Here is a 15,000-nt window from a genome sequence, read left to right on the forward strand (position 1 = left end):
TTTTATCCAATCAGATTTCAGTCTCTATGTGCTGCCATGTGAATCTAATCTGCTCAGAGCCTTCAGAATCAGTACTGCTGGACTTTTACCATCGAGAATATTACCAACAGCTCTGTTTCTTTATCCAATCAGATTTCAGATTCTCCTCACAGAGCAGATCGCTGGATCAGAATAGTGTCATTCTCTGTCCTCTGATTGGTTGTTCAGAGGGAAACTGTTACAGCGACTGGTAAAACACGTGTGTAGCTCTGCACACGTTAATACATCAGAGTTAGACTTTTTTACGCCTACGGAAGAAGAGAAATCGATTCGGTCTCAGACACTTAAAAATCCATCGTGAAGAAAAGCGAGACATGGGGAGGAGGTCACCAACCCTGAAGCTCGCTAACATGTCTCAGCCCTGGAAAGGGTTTGTTCTCCACTTCAACACACTCCTAAACACACTCCTGAACACACACTCAACTCACTCCTAAACACACTCCTAAACACACACCGACTCACTCCTGAACACACTCCTAAACACACACCGACTCACTCCTGAACACACTTCTAAACACACTCCTAAACACACTCCTGAACATACTCTGAACACACTCCTGAACACACTCCTAAACACACAACTAAACACACTCCTGACTCACTCCTAAACACACTTCTAAACACACACCCAACTCACTCCTGAACACTCCTGAACACACACCCAACTCACTCCTAAACACTCCTAAACACACACCGACTCACTCCTGAACACACTCCTAAACACACTCTTAAACACACTCCTGAACATACTCCTGAACACACTTCTAAACACACTCCTAAACACACTCCTAGACTTACTCCTGATCATACTCCTGAGCACACTCCTGAACACACTCCTGACTCACTCCTAAACACACACCCAACTCACTCCTGAACACTCCTAAACACACACCGACTCACTCCTGAACACACTCCTAAACACACTCCTAAACACACTCCTGAACATACTCTGAACATACTCCTGAACACACTTCTGAACACACTCCTAAACATACTCCTGAACACACAACTAAACACACTCCTGACTCACTCCTGAACATACTCCTGAACACACTCCTGACTCACTCCTAAACACACTCCTAAACACACACCCAACTCACTCCTGAACACACACCCGACTCACTTCTGAACACACTCCTGAACACACTGCTAAACATACACCCAACTCACTCCTAAACACACTCCTAAACACACACCTAACTCACTCCTGAACACACTCCTAAACACACTCCTGACTCACTCCGTAACACGCTTTTAAACACACTCCTGAACACACTCCTGACTTACTCCTTAACACACTCCTAAACACACTCCTTAACACACTCCTGAATACGCTCCGGACACATTCCTAAACACACTCCTGAACACACTCCTAAAAACACTCCTGATACACTCCTGAATACGCTCCGGACACATTCCTGAACACACTCCTGATACACTTCTAAACACACTCCTAAACACACTCCTGAACACACTCCTAACATACACATGTCTGATCTTCCTGCATTTCCACCCAAACAAATCGACTCTCACTCACAGTTGCATTCATACAAATGATTCTTCTTAAATGAACCAATTCGGTGAAGTGACTCATTTTGTTGACCGCTTCTTTTGCTTATTGGCTTATCCAAACCACAGGCCTGGGTTGCCAGATTGTGTGTTTTTGTTTGTTTTGCAGTATGACTAACATTTACAGCTAGGAAGTGATGGATTTAAAAACAGAAACTCGTGCAAGTGTTGCAGTGGTGACAGGGTGGGATGATGTTAAGACATTTTTGTAGCGTTTATTCCACCACAGCACACTACTTTTTATTTATTTATCCATGTAATTCATGTCATTTAAGTCATCAGACTCTAAACCCGTTCTGAAACTTGGAGGAGTTTACAGCATCAGTGACCAGCTGCATCAGCAAGTGTGTCGAGGACGTGACCATTTTCAAGAACATCACTCCATCACCACGACCCTCCATCTGGCTCTCACACACATGAACAATAAGAACACATACGTATGAATGCTGTTTGTAGACTTTAGTTCAAAATAGCACTGCACAGCTCGACCCACATCATCAAGTTCCACATCATCAAGTTCGCCGATGACACGACCGTGATGGGTCTCATCAGCAAGAACGACGAGTCAGCATACAGAGAGGAGGTGAAACAGTTAACAGCCTGGTGTAGAGCAACAACCTGTCTCTGAACGTTGACAAAACCAAAGAGATGGTTGTGGACTTCAGAAGAACACAGAGTGGCCGTTCTTTACTGATCATCGATGGATCCTCCTTGGAGATTGTCAAGAGCACCAAATTCCTTGGTGTTCATCTGGCGGAGAACTTCACCTGGTCACTCAACACCAGCTCCATCACCAAGAGCCCAGTAGCACCTCTACTTCCTGAGAAGTCTGAGGAAAGCCCATCCTCAGTCCATCAAGAGCATCCAGAGCAGTTGCATCACTGCCTATTTCATATCATAAGACCCTACAGATGATCGTGAGGACGGCTGAGAAGATCATCTGAGTCTCTCTCCTCTCCATTACAGACATTTACACCACACGCTTCATCCGCAAAGACAACAGCATTGTAGACGACCCCACATACCCCTCACACACACACACACACACACACACACACACACACACACACACACACACACACACACACACACACACACACACACACACACACACACACACACACTTTTCCCTTTTCCACCATCCGGAAAGTGGTTCTGAAGCATTCGGGCCTCACATCCAGATTGTGCAACAGTCTCCTCAAGCCAGCAGGTTCCTCAACACACAGAACTGAACAGACACTCACTCTCACACACACACACACACACACACACACACACACACACACACACACACACACACACACACACACACACACACACACTGGATACCACTGGATTTACTGCAATTCTGCTTCCTTCTTCTTTAAAAGAATTAAAAGCTGCTATTATTTATATTTGACTATTTCTCATTGTTGTTCTGCTATAAAACATTGGTGTGTGTGTGTGTGTGTGTGTGTGTGTGTGTGTGTGTGTGTGTGTGTGTGTGTGTGTGTGTGTGTGTGTGTGTGTGTGAGAGAGAGAGAGAGAGAGAGACTAATTAGAATGTGTATTGAGTCATGCTTGACCAACCTTCTCTCTACATACACTACATTTCCTGACACACATAAGGCATGTTGGGTCACGCTTGTATTGAACATACTTTCTTTCACATGAACTTTTAGCGATGCCTCAAGGCCAAAACGTCGCCTGTGTGAATAATGAGGGAAAAAAACAACGTTATTTATTTTACCTGTACAGTTTTACTGTAATGGCTGAAGTGTGTAATGCATTAAGATGTTTCTTAACGTTCTGAAGATTAACTTTGACCAAACAAATCTATAAATGTCCAGATGTTTCACTTTATTTTCAATGAAAAATCCTCCCTTATCATGAAGACCAGCTTCACACGCTCTCAGCATCCAGACACAGAGTAGAGCAGGTCAGTAGGATTGAGGTACCGGTGACTGGGCAGGTGGTTCCACGATAAATATCACTTCAGACGTCTGAGAGAAGGTTGGATGGTGTGGAGATGTGAAGCAGGAAGTTGATAGGATTAGTAAGAAGGAAGTGAGAGCAGTGATTGAGAGGATAAAGAGTGGAAAGTCAGTTGGACCAGAAGCATGGAGATGTTTAGGAGAAATGCAGTGGAGTTTTTAACCTAAACAAGATTCTGGAAGGTAAGAAGATGCCTGAGGAATAAGAAGGAGTGTGCAGATCTGCAATAACTACAGGGGATTCAAGTTGATCAGTCACACCATGAAGTTATGGGAAAGAGTAGTGGAAGCCAGGCTGAGAGAAGAGGTGAGCAGCAGTATGGTTTCATGCCGAGGAAGAGCACCACAGATGCTTTATTTGCTTTGAGGATGTTGATGGAGAAGTATAGAGAAGGACAGAAGGAGCTGCATTGTGTATTTGTGGATTTAGAGAAAGCGTACGACAGGGTGCCAAGAGAGGAGTTGTGGTATTGTATGAGGAAGTCTGGTGTGTCAGCGAAGTATGTGAGTGTGGTGCAGAACATGTATGAGGACAGTGTGACAGCAGTGACGTGTGCAGTAGGAACGACAGTCTGGTTCACTGTGGAGGCTGGACTGCATCAAGGATCAGTTTTGAGCCCTTTCCTGTTTGCAGTGGTGATGGACAGGTTGACGGACGAGGTCAGACAGGAGTCTCCCTGGACTATGTTATTTGTGGATGATATTGTAATTTGTGGTGAGAGTAGTGAGCATGAGGAGAAGAGCCTGGAGAGGTGAGGGTACATGGACTATGATGTTTGTGTATGATATTGTGATTTGTGGGGAGAGTAGGAAGCAGGTGGAGAAGATCCTGGAGAGGTGGAGGGACATGCTGGAGAGAAGGGGATTGAAAGTCAGTAGGAGTAAGACAGAGTACATGTGTGTGAATGAGAGGGAGGGCAGTGGAGGGGTGCGGTTGCAGGGAGAAGAGGTGGAGAAGGTGGAGGAGATCAGGTACCTGGGGTCAACAGTGCAGAGTAATGGAGAGTGTGTTAGAGAAGTCAAGAAAAGAATGCAGGCAGGGTGGAGTGGGTGGAGAAGAGTGATAGCAGGAGTGATTTGTGATAGAAGAGTATCTGTGAGAGTGAAAGGGAAAGTTTATAGGACTGTGGTGAGACCTGAGATGTTGTATGGATTAGAGACAGTGGCATTGAGTGAAAGACAGTAGATGATCCACTGTGGCGACCCCTAAACAGATTATTAGTTAATTAATTAATTTCCTTGTCATTGGTGCATGGTAAAACCGACATAATCCTTTTATGTTAAACAGATCATTATAGAGACATACATTTCACGTGTGTCCATTAAAGTAATATAATATGCAGAAAACAAGGAAAACGTGTGAAACTTGTGTCTGGGTGTTTATATCCTGACACGTTTCACGTGAACTCAGCGAAACACGTGTAACAAAATAAATGGCGGAACGTGATTGAGATGAGGAACTGACGTGTGTAGGATTTTTATTTCACTGACAGTAGCAATAAATTAGAGCTTTATTTAGTTTTTGTATAAATGGCTGTGGTGTAAGAGAAATAAAACACACGAGAACTGTCTGTTTAAGGAAAATAATCAACAACAAGGTGGAAACTGTGACTTTTAATACATATTTTAAGCAACATTTTATATTTGCTATTAAACACTTACTTTAATGAAAAGCCTTTTAATAAAAAGTCACAAATGACTTGATGTATAATTTTGAATACCAAATTAAAATTATTTGTATATTTACTTAAACGCAATTTATTATTGTTTAAATATGATTTTAGATCAAAAGTATTATAGTGTGTACAAATGTATAAACCGAATTAGCATCCGGGTCTTATAAATAAATAAATAAATAACAATCTCGAACGTTCTATACGTTCATTAAGCTGAAGCAGGTTACGACCACGCCCACTTTCTCTTTAAACGTAAATCATAGCGCTTAGCATTGTGGGAAATGTAGTTTAAAATGGTTCGTGTATTCTTTTCCTACTTAAACGCAAAAAGCATCAATTTTGTATGCATTACATATCTACATATAAATTTCAACGAATTTAGCAAGACATATTATTTGTTTTTATTTGCGTAAATGTATCATTATTATTAATATTTTATTTTTAAAACTACATTTCCCAAGCAGCTTAACGAGACTGCGGAAGAAGTCATGATGTGGCGGCTGTGCGACGCGGATTAGCCTAGCATGTGGAGTTTAAATGGGCAGAATTCGGTTATCTCAGGATGAAACTTATAGACAGGGCTGTAGTTTTGTGTTTTCTTGTTTTGTTGTCGCTCGTGTGGGAAATTAAAAGCGATGACACGCAGCCGGAGCTTCCAGGAGGCAGGAAAGAGAGAGAGGAGGAGGAAGAGGAGGACCTTCATCAACAACAACAACAACAACAACAACAAACACAAACGTTCAGCGAAGTAGGAGAAAAAAAGGGACTAAATGAAAACCCAGACCAACAAACCCTCTATAACAGGTGTGTAGTTAGCTTGGGTGCTAATTAAACTCAACTAAAAACCTAAACACATGTTCAGAATACCCTGCAGTGCATCATACACACTATACACACTTTATACACCATATACACTATCTACACCATACACTATATACCCCATTTACACTATATACCCCCTATACACCACATCGTCCATATACACCATACACTATACCCCATTTACACTATATACACCATATACACCCTATACACTATATACCCCATTTACACTATATACCCCCTATACACCACATCGTCCATATACACCATACACTATACCCCATTTACACTATATACTATATACACCCTATACACTATATACCCCATTTACACTATATACACCATACACTATACCCCATTTACACTATATACACCATTTACACTATATACCCCCTATACACCACATCGTCCATATACACCATACACTATACCCCATTTACACTATATACTATATACACCCTATACACTATATACCCCATTTACACTATATACACCATACACTATACCCCATTTACACTATATACACCATATACACCCTATACACTATATACCCCATTTACACTATATACCCCCTATACACCACATCGTCCATATACACCATACACTATACCCCATTTACACTATATACCCCATATACACCCTATACACTATATACCCCATTTACACTATATACCCCCTATACACCACATCGTCCATATACACCATACACTATACCCCATTTACACTATATACTATATACACCCTATACACTATATACCCCATTTACACTATATACACCATACACTATACCCCATTTACACTATATACACCATATACACCCTATACACTATATACCCCATTTACACTATATACCCCCTATACACCACATCGTCCATATACACCATACACTATACCCCATTTACAGTATATACTATATACACCCTATACACTATATACCCCATTTACACTATATACACCATATACACCCTATACACTATATACCCCATTTACACTATATACACCCTATACACTATATACCCCATTTACACTATATACACCCTATACACTATATACCCCATTTACACTATATACACCATCTACACCATACACTATACCCCATTTACACTATATACACCCTATACACTATATACCCCATTTACACTATATACACCATCTACACCATACACTATACCCCATTTACACTATATACACCCTATACACTATATACCCCATTTACACTATATACACCATATACACCCTATACACTATATACCCCATTTACACTATATACACCATACACTATACCCCATTTACACTATATACACCATATACACCCTATACACTATATACCCCATTTACACTATATACACCATATACACCATCTACACCATACACTATACCCCATTTACACTATATACACCCTATACACTATATACCCCATTTACACTATATACACCATATACACCCTATACACTATATACCCCATTTACACTATATACACCATAAACACCATCTACACCATACACTATACCCCATTTACACCATATACACCCTATACACTATATACCCCATATACACCATCTACACCATACACTATACTCCATTTACACTATATACACCATATACACCCTATACACTATATACCCCATATACACTATATACACCATATACTCCATCTACACCATACACTATACCCCATTTACACCCTATACACTCTATACACTATATACCCCATATACACCATATACTCCATCTACACCATACACTATACCCCATTTACACTATATACACCATATACAGTGTATACACTATACTCCATATACACTATCTACACCATACACTATATACCCCATTTACACTATATACACCATATACACCATCTACACCATACACTATACCCCATTTACACCATATATACCATATACACCCTTTACACTATATACCCCATTTACACTATATACCCCATTTACACTATATACACCATCTACACCATACACTATACCCCATTTACACTATATACACCATATACACCCTTTACACTATATACCCCATTTACACTATATACACCATATACACTATATAACCCATTTACACCATATAGTCCATATACAGCATATACACTATACACCCCATTTACACTATATACACCATACACTATACCCCATTTACACTATATATATACCATATACACCCTTTACACTATATACCCCATTTACACTATATACACCATATACACTATATAACCCATTTACACCATATAGTCCATATACAGCATATACACTATATAACCCATTTACACCATATAGTCCATATACAGCATATACACTATATACCCCATTTACATTATATACCCCATTTACACTATATACACCATCTACACCATACACTATACCCCATTTACACTATATACCATATACACCCTTTACACTATATACCCCATTTACACTATATACACCATACACTATACCCCATTTACACTATATATACCATATACACCCTTTACACTATATACCCCATTTACACTATATACACCATATACACTATATAACCCATTTACACCATATAGTCCATATACAGCATATACACTATATACTCCATTTACACTATATACACTATACCCCATTTACACTATATACACCATATACACTATATAACCCATTTACACCATATAGTCCATATACAGCATATACACTATATACTCCATTTACACTATATACACTATACCCCATTTACACTATATATACCATATACACCCTATACACTATATACCCCATTTACACTATATACCCCCTATACACCACATCGTCCATATACACCATACACTATACCCCATTTACACTATATACCCCATATACACCCTATACACTATATACCCCATTTACACTATATACCCCCTATACACCACATCGTCCATATACACCATACACTATACCCCATTTACACTATATACCCCATATACACCCTTTACACTATATACCCCATTTACACTATATACACCATATACACTATATACTCCATTTACACTATCTACACCATACACTATATACACTATAGCCACCTTTTGCTTAGATTACTGCTTTGCACACTCTTGGCATTCTCTTGATGCCTACTTTGAAGAACCTACAATATGACATATTTTCAGTTCACTTTTTTATGTATATAATTCCATATGTGTTAAATCATAGTTTTGATGCCTTCAGTGTGACTCTACAATTTTCATAGTCATGAAAATAAAGAAAACTCTTTGAATGACTGTACTATATATATATATATATATATATATATATATATATATATATATATATATATATATATATATATATATATATAGATAGATAGATATATATATTATATATAAATATATATATATATATATATTATATATAGATAGATTATATATATTATATATAGATAGATTATATATATTATATATAGATAGATATATTATATATAGATATATATAAGTTGTGACACTGTACAAATTGTGAATAAAAAAGAAAATTTCATGGCATCTCAAAAAAGGCTGTGTTTACCACTGTGTGGCGTGTTTCTTCTAACAGTCTGCAAACGTCTGGGGACTGAGGAGACAAGTTGCTCAAGTTTAGGAATAGGAATGTTGTCCCATTCTTATCTAATACAGGCTTCTAGTTGCTTAACTGTCTCAGGTCTTCTTTGTCGCATCTTTCTTTTTATGATGCGCCAAATGTTTTCTATGGGTGAAAGATCTGGACTGCAGACTGGCAATTTCAGTACCCGGATTCTTCTTCTACACAGCCATGATGTTGTAATTGATGCAGTATTTAGTCTGGCATTGTCATGTTGGAAAATGCAAGGTCTTCCCTGAAAGAGACGACGTCTGGATGGGAGCATATTTTGTTCTAGAACTTGGATATATTTTTCAGCATTAAAGATACCTTTCCAGATGTGCAGCTGCCCATACCACACACTCATGCAACCCCATACCATCAGAGATGCAGGCTTCTGAACTGAGCGCTGAGAACAACTTGGGTTGTCCTTATCCTCTTTAGTCTGGAGGACATGGCATCCCAGTTTTCCAAAAAGAACTTCAGATTTTGATTCGTCTGACCACAGCACAGTTTTCCACTTTGCCACAGTCCATTTTAAATGAGCCGTGGCCCAGAGAAAACGCCTGAGATTCTGGGTCATGTTTAGATATGGCTTCTTTTTTGACCTATAGAGTTTTAGCCGGCGATGGCGAATGGCACGGTGGATTGTGTTCACCGACAATGGTTTCTGGAAGTTTTCCTGAGCCCATGTTGTGATTTCCATTACAGCAGCATTCCTGTATGTGATACAGTGCCGTCTAAGGGCCCGAAGATCACCGGCATCCAGTATGGTTTTCCGGCCTTGACCCTTACACACAGAGATTGTTCCAGATTCTCTGAATCTTTGGATGATATTATGCACTGTAGATGATGAGAATTTCAAACTCTTTGCAATTTTTCTCGAGAAACTTCTTTCTGATGTTGCTCCACTATTTTTCCATCTCCAATGATTGGTGATCCTCTGCCCATCTTGACTTCTGAGAGACACAACCAAACAACCTAGACACAGACAGACAGACACATAGACATACTTATCTACAGACAGAATACCTACAGATGAAGTTATCTACAGACAGACAGACAATCAGACAAAGATCTAGCTACCTATAGACGTACCTACAGACAGATCTCCCTACATTCAAACATACCAAACTATGACATGTATGGAATTATGTAATACACAAAAACCTGTTAAACAGCCCAGAATATGTTCAAACTATCCACCTTTTACTTTAATGACCACAGAGTCTCTTGGCATTCTGTTAGTCAGCCTCATGAGATCATGACTGAAATAGGTTTTCAACAGTCTTGAGTTCCCAGAGGTGTTGAGTGCTTGTTGGCTGCTTTCCCTTTACTCTCGGGTCCAATTCATCCCAACCCCAAACCCAATCTCACCTGGATTCAGATGGGGTGATGGTGGAGGCCACGTGATCTGATACAGCAGTCCATCACTCCAAGACACGGTGCTCAGAACCAAAAATCTTAAATTTGGTCTCATCAGACCAGATCTAATGTCCATTCATTGCGTTTCTTGGCTCAAGCAAGTTTCTTCCGCTTGTTGTTCTTTTGAAGTAATGATTTCTTTGCCGCAATTCGACCATCAAGGCCTGACTTCCAAAGTCTCCTCTGAACAGTGGGTGTTGAAATATGTCTTGAACTACAAGAAGCATGTTGTTTGGAATAGAGACAGTGGCATTGAGTAAAAGACAGGAGGTGGAGCTGGAGGTAGCCGAGCTGAAGATGTTGAGATGTTCGTTGGAAGAGATGAGGATAGACAGGATTAGAAATGAGTTTATTAGAGGAACAGCGCATGTAGGACGTTTTGGAGACAAGATTGAGATGGTTTGGACATGTGCAGAGGAGGGACATGGGGTATATCAGTAGGAGAATACTGAGGATGGAGACACCAGGAAGGAGGAAAAGACCAAAGAGGAGGTTTATGGATGTGGCGAGGGAAGACATGCAGGTGGTTGGGGTGAAAGAGGCAGATGTAGAGGACACGGGGGTGTGGAGACGGATGATCCGCTGTGGCGCCCCCTAATGGGAGCAGCCGGACGAAGAAGAAGAAGGTGTTTCCTGACGCTGGTCATTTTAATATGCTTTTCTTCTGCAGCAGAGGTAGCTTTTGGTCTTCCTTTGACCGAGAACCTGTTTCATCATAGAGTTTGATGGTTTTGGAGACTGCATTTTGGGACATGTTTAAAGTTCTTGAGATGTTTCGGATTGACTGACCTTAATTTCTTAAAGTAACCATGAATCTTTTCTCTTTCCTTGTAGTGTTTCTTGCCGTAATATGGTGTACAGTAGTTGCAGTAGCACTAATAGTGCTTTTGACTCTGCACTCACCTTTTCCTCATTAACCGAACGTTTGTGTTTCTGATGCCTTCAACGTAGAATAAACATCACAGAAATGACCGGCAACGAAACGTTACGCAGCACCACCCCCACTACCAAGGCGACAACCTCGACCCCGCCGACGGTCAAGCCCATCCTGCCGGTCCAGACGGGGGTGAAGGCGCAGGAGGAGGAGCAGTCAAGCGGCATGAGCATCTTCTTCAGCCTGCTAGTCATCGGTACGTAAACGCGTATATCTGAGCACGGCTGTGTCCCAAATCTCACTCTCATCTCCTCTAAGACATCATGCTAATGTGTAGATTCAGTATCATGAGTTGAAGTGTACTTACCTCTCATTCTGAGAGAAGGTGGTACTAGTGGAGCAGTGCTGGAGGATCTCGGGCAGTGTGGTGCAGTGTGAGATGTGATGAGGTCTCTGAGGTAAGATGGTGCTGGTCCATTTTTGGTCTTGTAGGCATCATCAGTGTTTTGAATCAGATACGTGCAGCTACTGGAAGCCAGTGAAGGGAGCGCAGCAGTGGGGTGGTGTGGGAAAACTTGAGCTGTGGAAGAACTGATTGAACACAAGACGTGCAGCTGCGTTTTGGATCATTTGCAGTGGATGAATAGCGTTCAGGGAAAGATCTGCCTGCAGAGAACTGCAGTAGTCCAGTCTTGAAATGACAAGAGACTGAACAAGCACCTGGGCAGCCTGTGTGGACAGAAATGGTTGAATCCTTCAGATGTTATAGAGAAGAAATCGACAGGAACGAGCAACATTAGCAACATGTGGGATGAAGGACAGTTCATTGTCCATAGTTACTCCGAGGTTACGAGCAGTGGCTGAAGGGGAGAGCAGAGAGTCATGAAGTGTTATTTGAAGATCTTGACCTGGGGATGAATGACCTGGGATGACCAGCAGTTCTGTTTTGCTGGGGTTGAGTTTTAGTTGGTGAGCACTCATCCATGAAGATGTGTCTGTCAAGCATGCCGAGATCCGAATGAAAGCTGTGGTATCTGATGGAGGGAAAGAAAAGATGAGTTGAGTGTCATCTGCATAGCAGTGATAAGAAAACCCATGTGAGGATACTGTTCCACTGTTCCATGTTTTTGTGATTTGTGAATAATGGATCTCACTGTGGTTCTCTGGAGTCCCAAAGCTTTAGAAACTGCTTTAGAACCTTCTCCAGACTGATGGATCTCAATTACTTTCTCTCTCATTTATTTCTGAATGGCTTTGGATCTCGGCATGACGTCTGGCTTTTAAGGATCTTTTGGTCGACTTCACTTTGTCAGGCAGGTCCTATTTAAAAGATTTCTTGACTGTGAACAGGTGTGGCAGTAATCAGGCCTGGGGGCGTGGCCAGAGAAATTCAACTCAGGTGTGATACCACAGTTTTAACAGGAGGTCAAACACTTTTATCCCTGAATAATAAAAACCTTTATTTAAAAACTGCATGTTGTGTTCACTTGTGTTCTCTTTGACTAATATTTAAATTAGTTTGATGATCTGAAACATTAAAGTGCGACCACACCACTGTATTCTGTTTAACGTTTCAGTGCGGGTTTTTCGGGTCGGTGCGCAAATCTGAGTTCCAACAAGAACATATTAAGTACCGCAAGTTTGTCGCTGTAGTGTTTTTTTCTCTTTATTATTAAACTTGAAAACATACATACAGTCTAGTGATGTGGATTCTTTCATGCTTTATGTCCAGCTTCAAGAATTTCTCTTAAAAAGTGGAAAATCCTGACAATTTTACATATCGACATTTGTTAAAGTCTGCTGAAATAAGTACAACAGTTAAGTAGATCATATCTTTAGAAAATCAAATGTTAAATCTAAAACACACACACACACACACACACACACACACACACACACACACACACACATATATATACCGTACTTTCCGGACTATAAGCCGCTACTTTTTTCCCACACTTTAAACTCCGCGGTTTAAACAACGAAGCGGCTAATTTATGGATTTTTCCGGGGTTTTTCCCGGTTTCACAAACTTCAAGCCAAAAAACTGAACCTCAGAACATTAGACCAATGAAATTGCTGAACGGGTTCAGGTGAACCAATGAAACGCTTTATATTAAATCAGATGCGCTCCCACTGAATCGGGCCGCACCACATCATAAATATGGATGATGTTCCTCTGACGTTTGACCTGCCGCTCACTCGGACTGTCTACAGGAAATGTGAATCATTCGTCACGCTGAAAACAACCGGGCATGAAAACACACTTCACCTGTGTTCTGAGCTGCACGGCATCGGGAGAAAAGATTCACCGATAGTGATTTTTAAACGCACGACGATGCCGAAAGATAAACTCTCGAGAGAAATAGTTGTGAGGAAGACGTTGAACAATGACTTTCTTGGTCGGCTACTGTTTAGATACAAGCCGTGTCACAGACACTGTCTTTCATTAAAACCTGTGTAAAGTTCATTAGTTCCACCTGCGGCTTATAGACAGGTGCGGCTTATTTCTGTTCAAAATAAAAATCTTTGTCAAATTCAGTGGGTGTGGCTTATATTGGGTGCGCTTAATAGTCCGGAAATTACGGTACACTTCTGTATTACCAAAAAGGGGTCTAACAAATTTAATTACATTTTTATATTTTTTTTATTTGTGCCAATTAAATTGATTAATCAGTATAGTGTGTGCATTATATTTATTTGATTTATTCCATTTAATTTCTTATATATAAATTTTTATAAAATATTATTTTACGTGTGGTTTAATCAAGCAGGCATTTTATTTAAAATTGTTGAAATTGTAAAATGTTGCTGTTTTCAAGTTAATATAGTTGAATCTCTGGGTGTGATCTCTGAATATTGAACGTGTTATTTTGATGCATTCGGTCAGTTTTGCTCCACAAACATCAATAACGGCTTGAACTCGTCAATGCTGAAAGTGAGTACGGTGTGAGGTGATAAACCACGGCGAGGTGCGAGGCGCTCACACCTAGCATTTTAACGCTCTCGGGCCGTTCTTCACCTCCACATCGTGCACTAACGTCCTGGAACATCTCACA

General features: G+C 40.4%; 1 protein-coding gene across 1 annotated transcript in view; it reads left to right on the forward strand.

Moving 5' to 3' along the window:
* Positions 1 to 5,718: 5,718 nt before the first annotated feature.
* The window catches only part of slc9a8 (solute carrier family 9 member 8), a 17,411-nt gene continuing 8,129 nt past the window's right edge, over positions 5,719 to 15,000 (forward strand). The window contains exons 1-2 of the mRNA XM_083521159.1: positions 5,719 to 6,061; positions 12,019 to 12,197. Of these exons, the coding sequence (XP_083377285.1) occupies positions 5,820 to 6,061; positions 12,019 to 12,197 (421 nt within the window). The 5' untranslated portion in view covers positions 5,719 to 5,819. The remainder of the gene's footprint in view (positions 6,062 to 12,018; positions 12,198 to 15,000) is intronic.

The sequence above is a fragment of the Silurus aristotelis genome (genome assembly GCF_946808225.1).
Source record: "Silurus aristotelis genome assembly, chromosome: 19".
NCBI classification, from domain to species: domain Eukaryota; kingdom Metazoa; phylum Chordata; class Actinopteri; order Siluriformes; family Siluridae; genus Silurus; species Silurus aristotelis.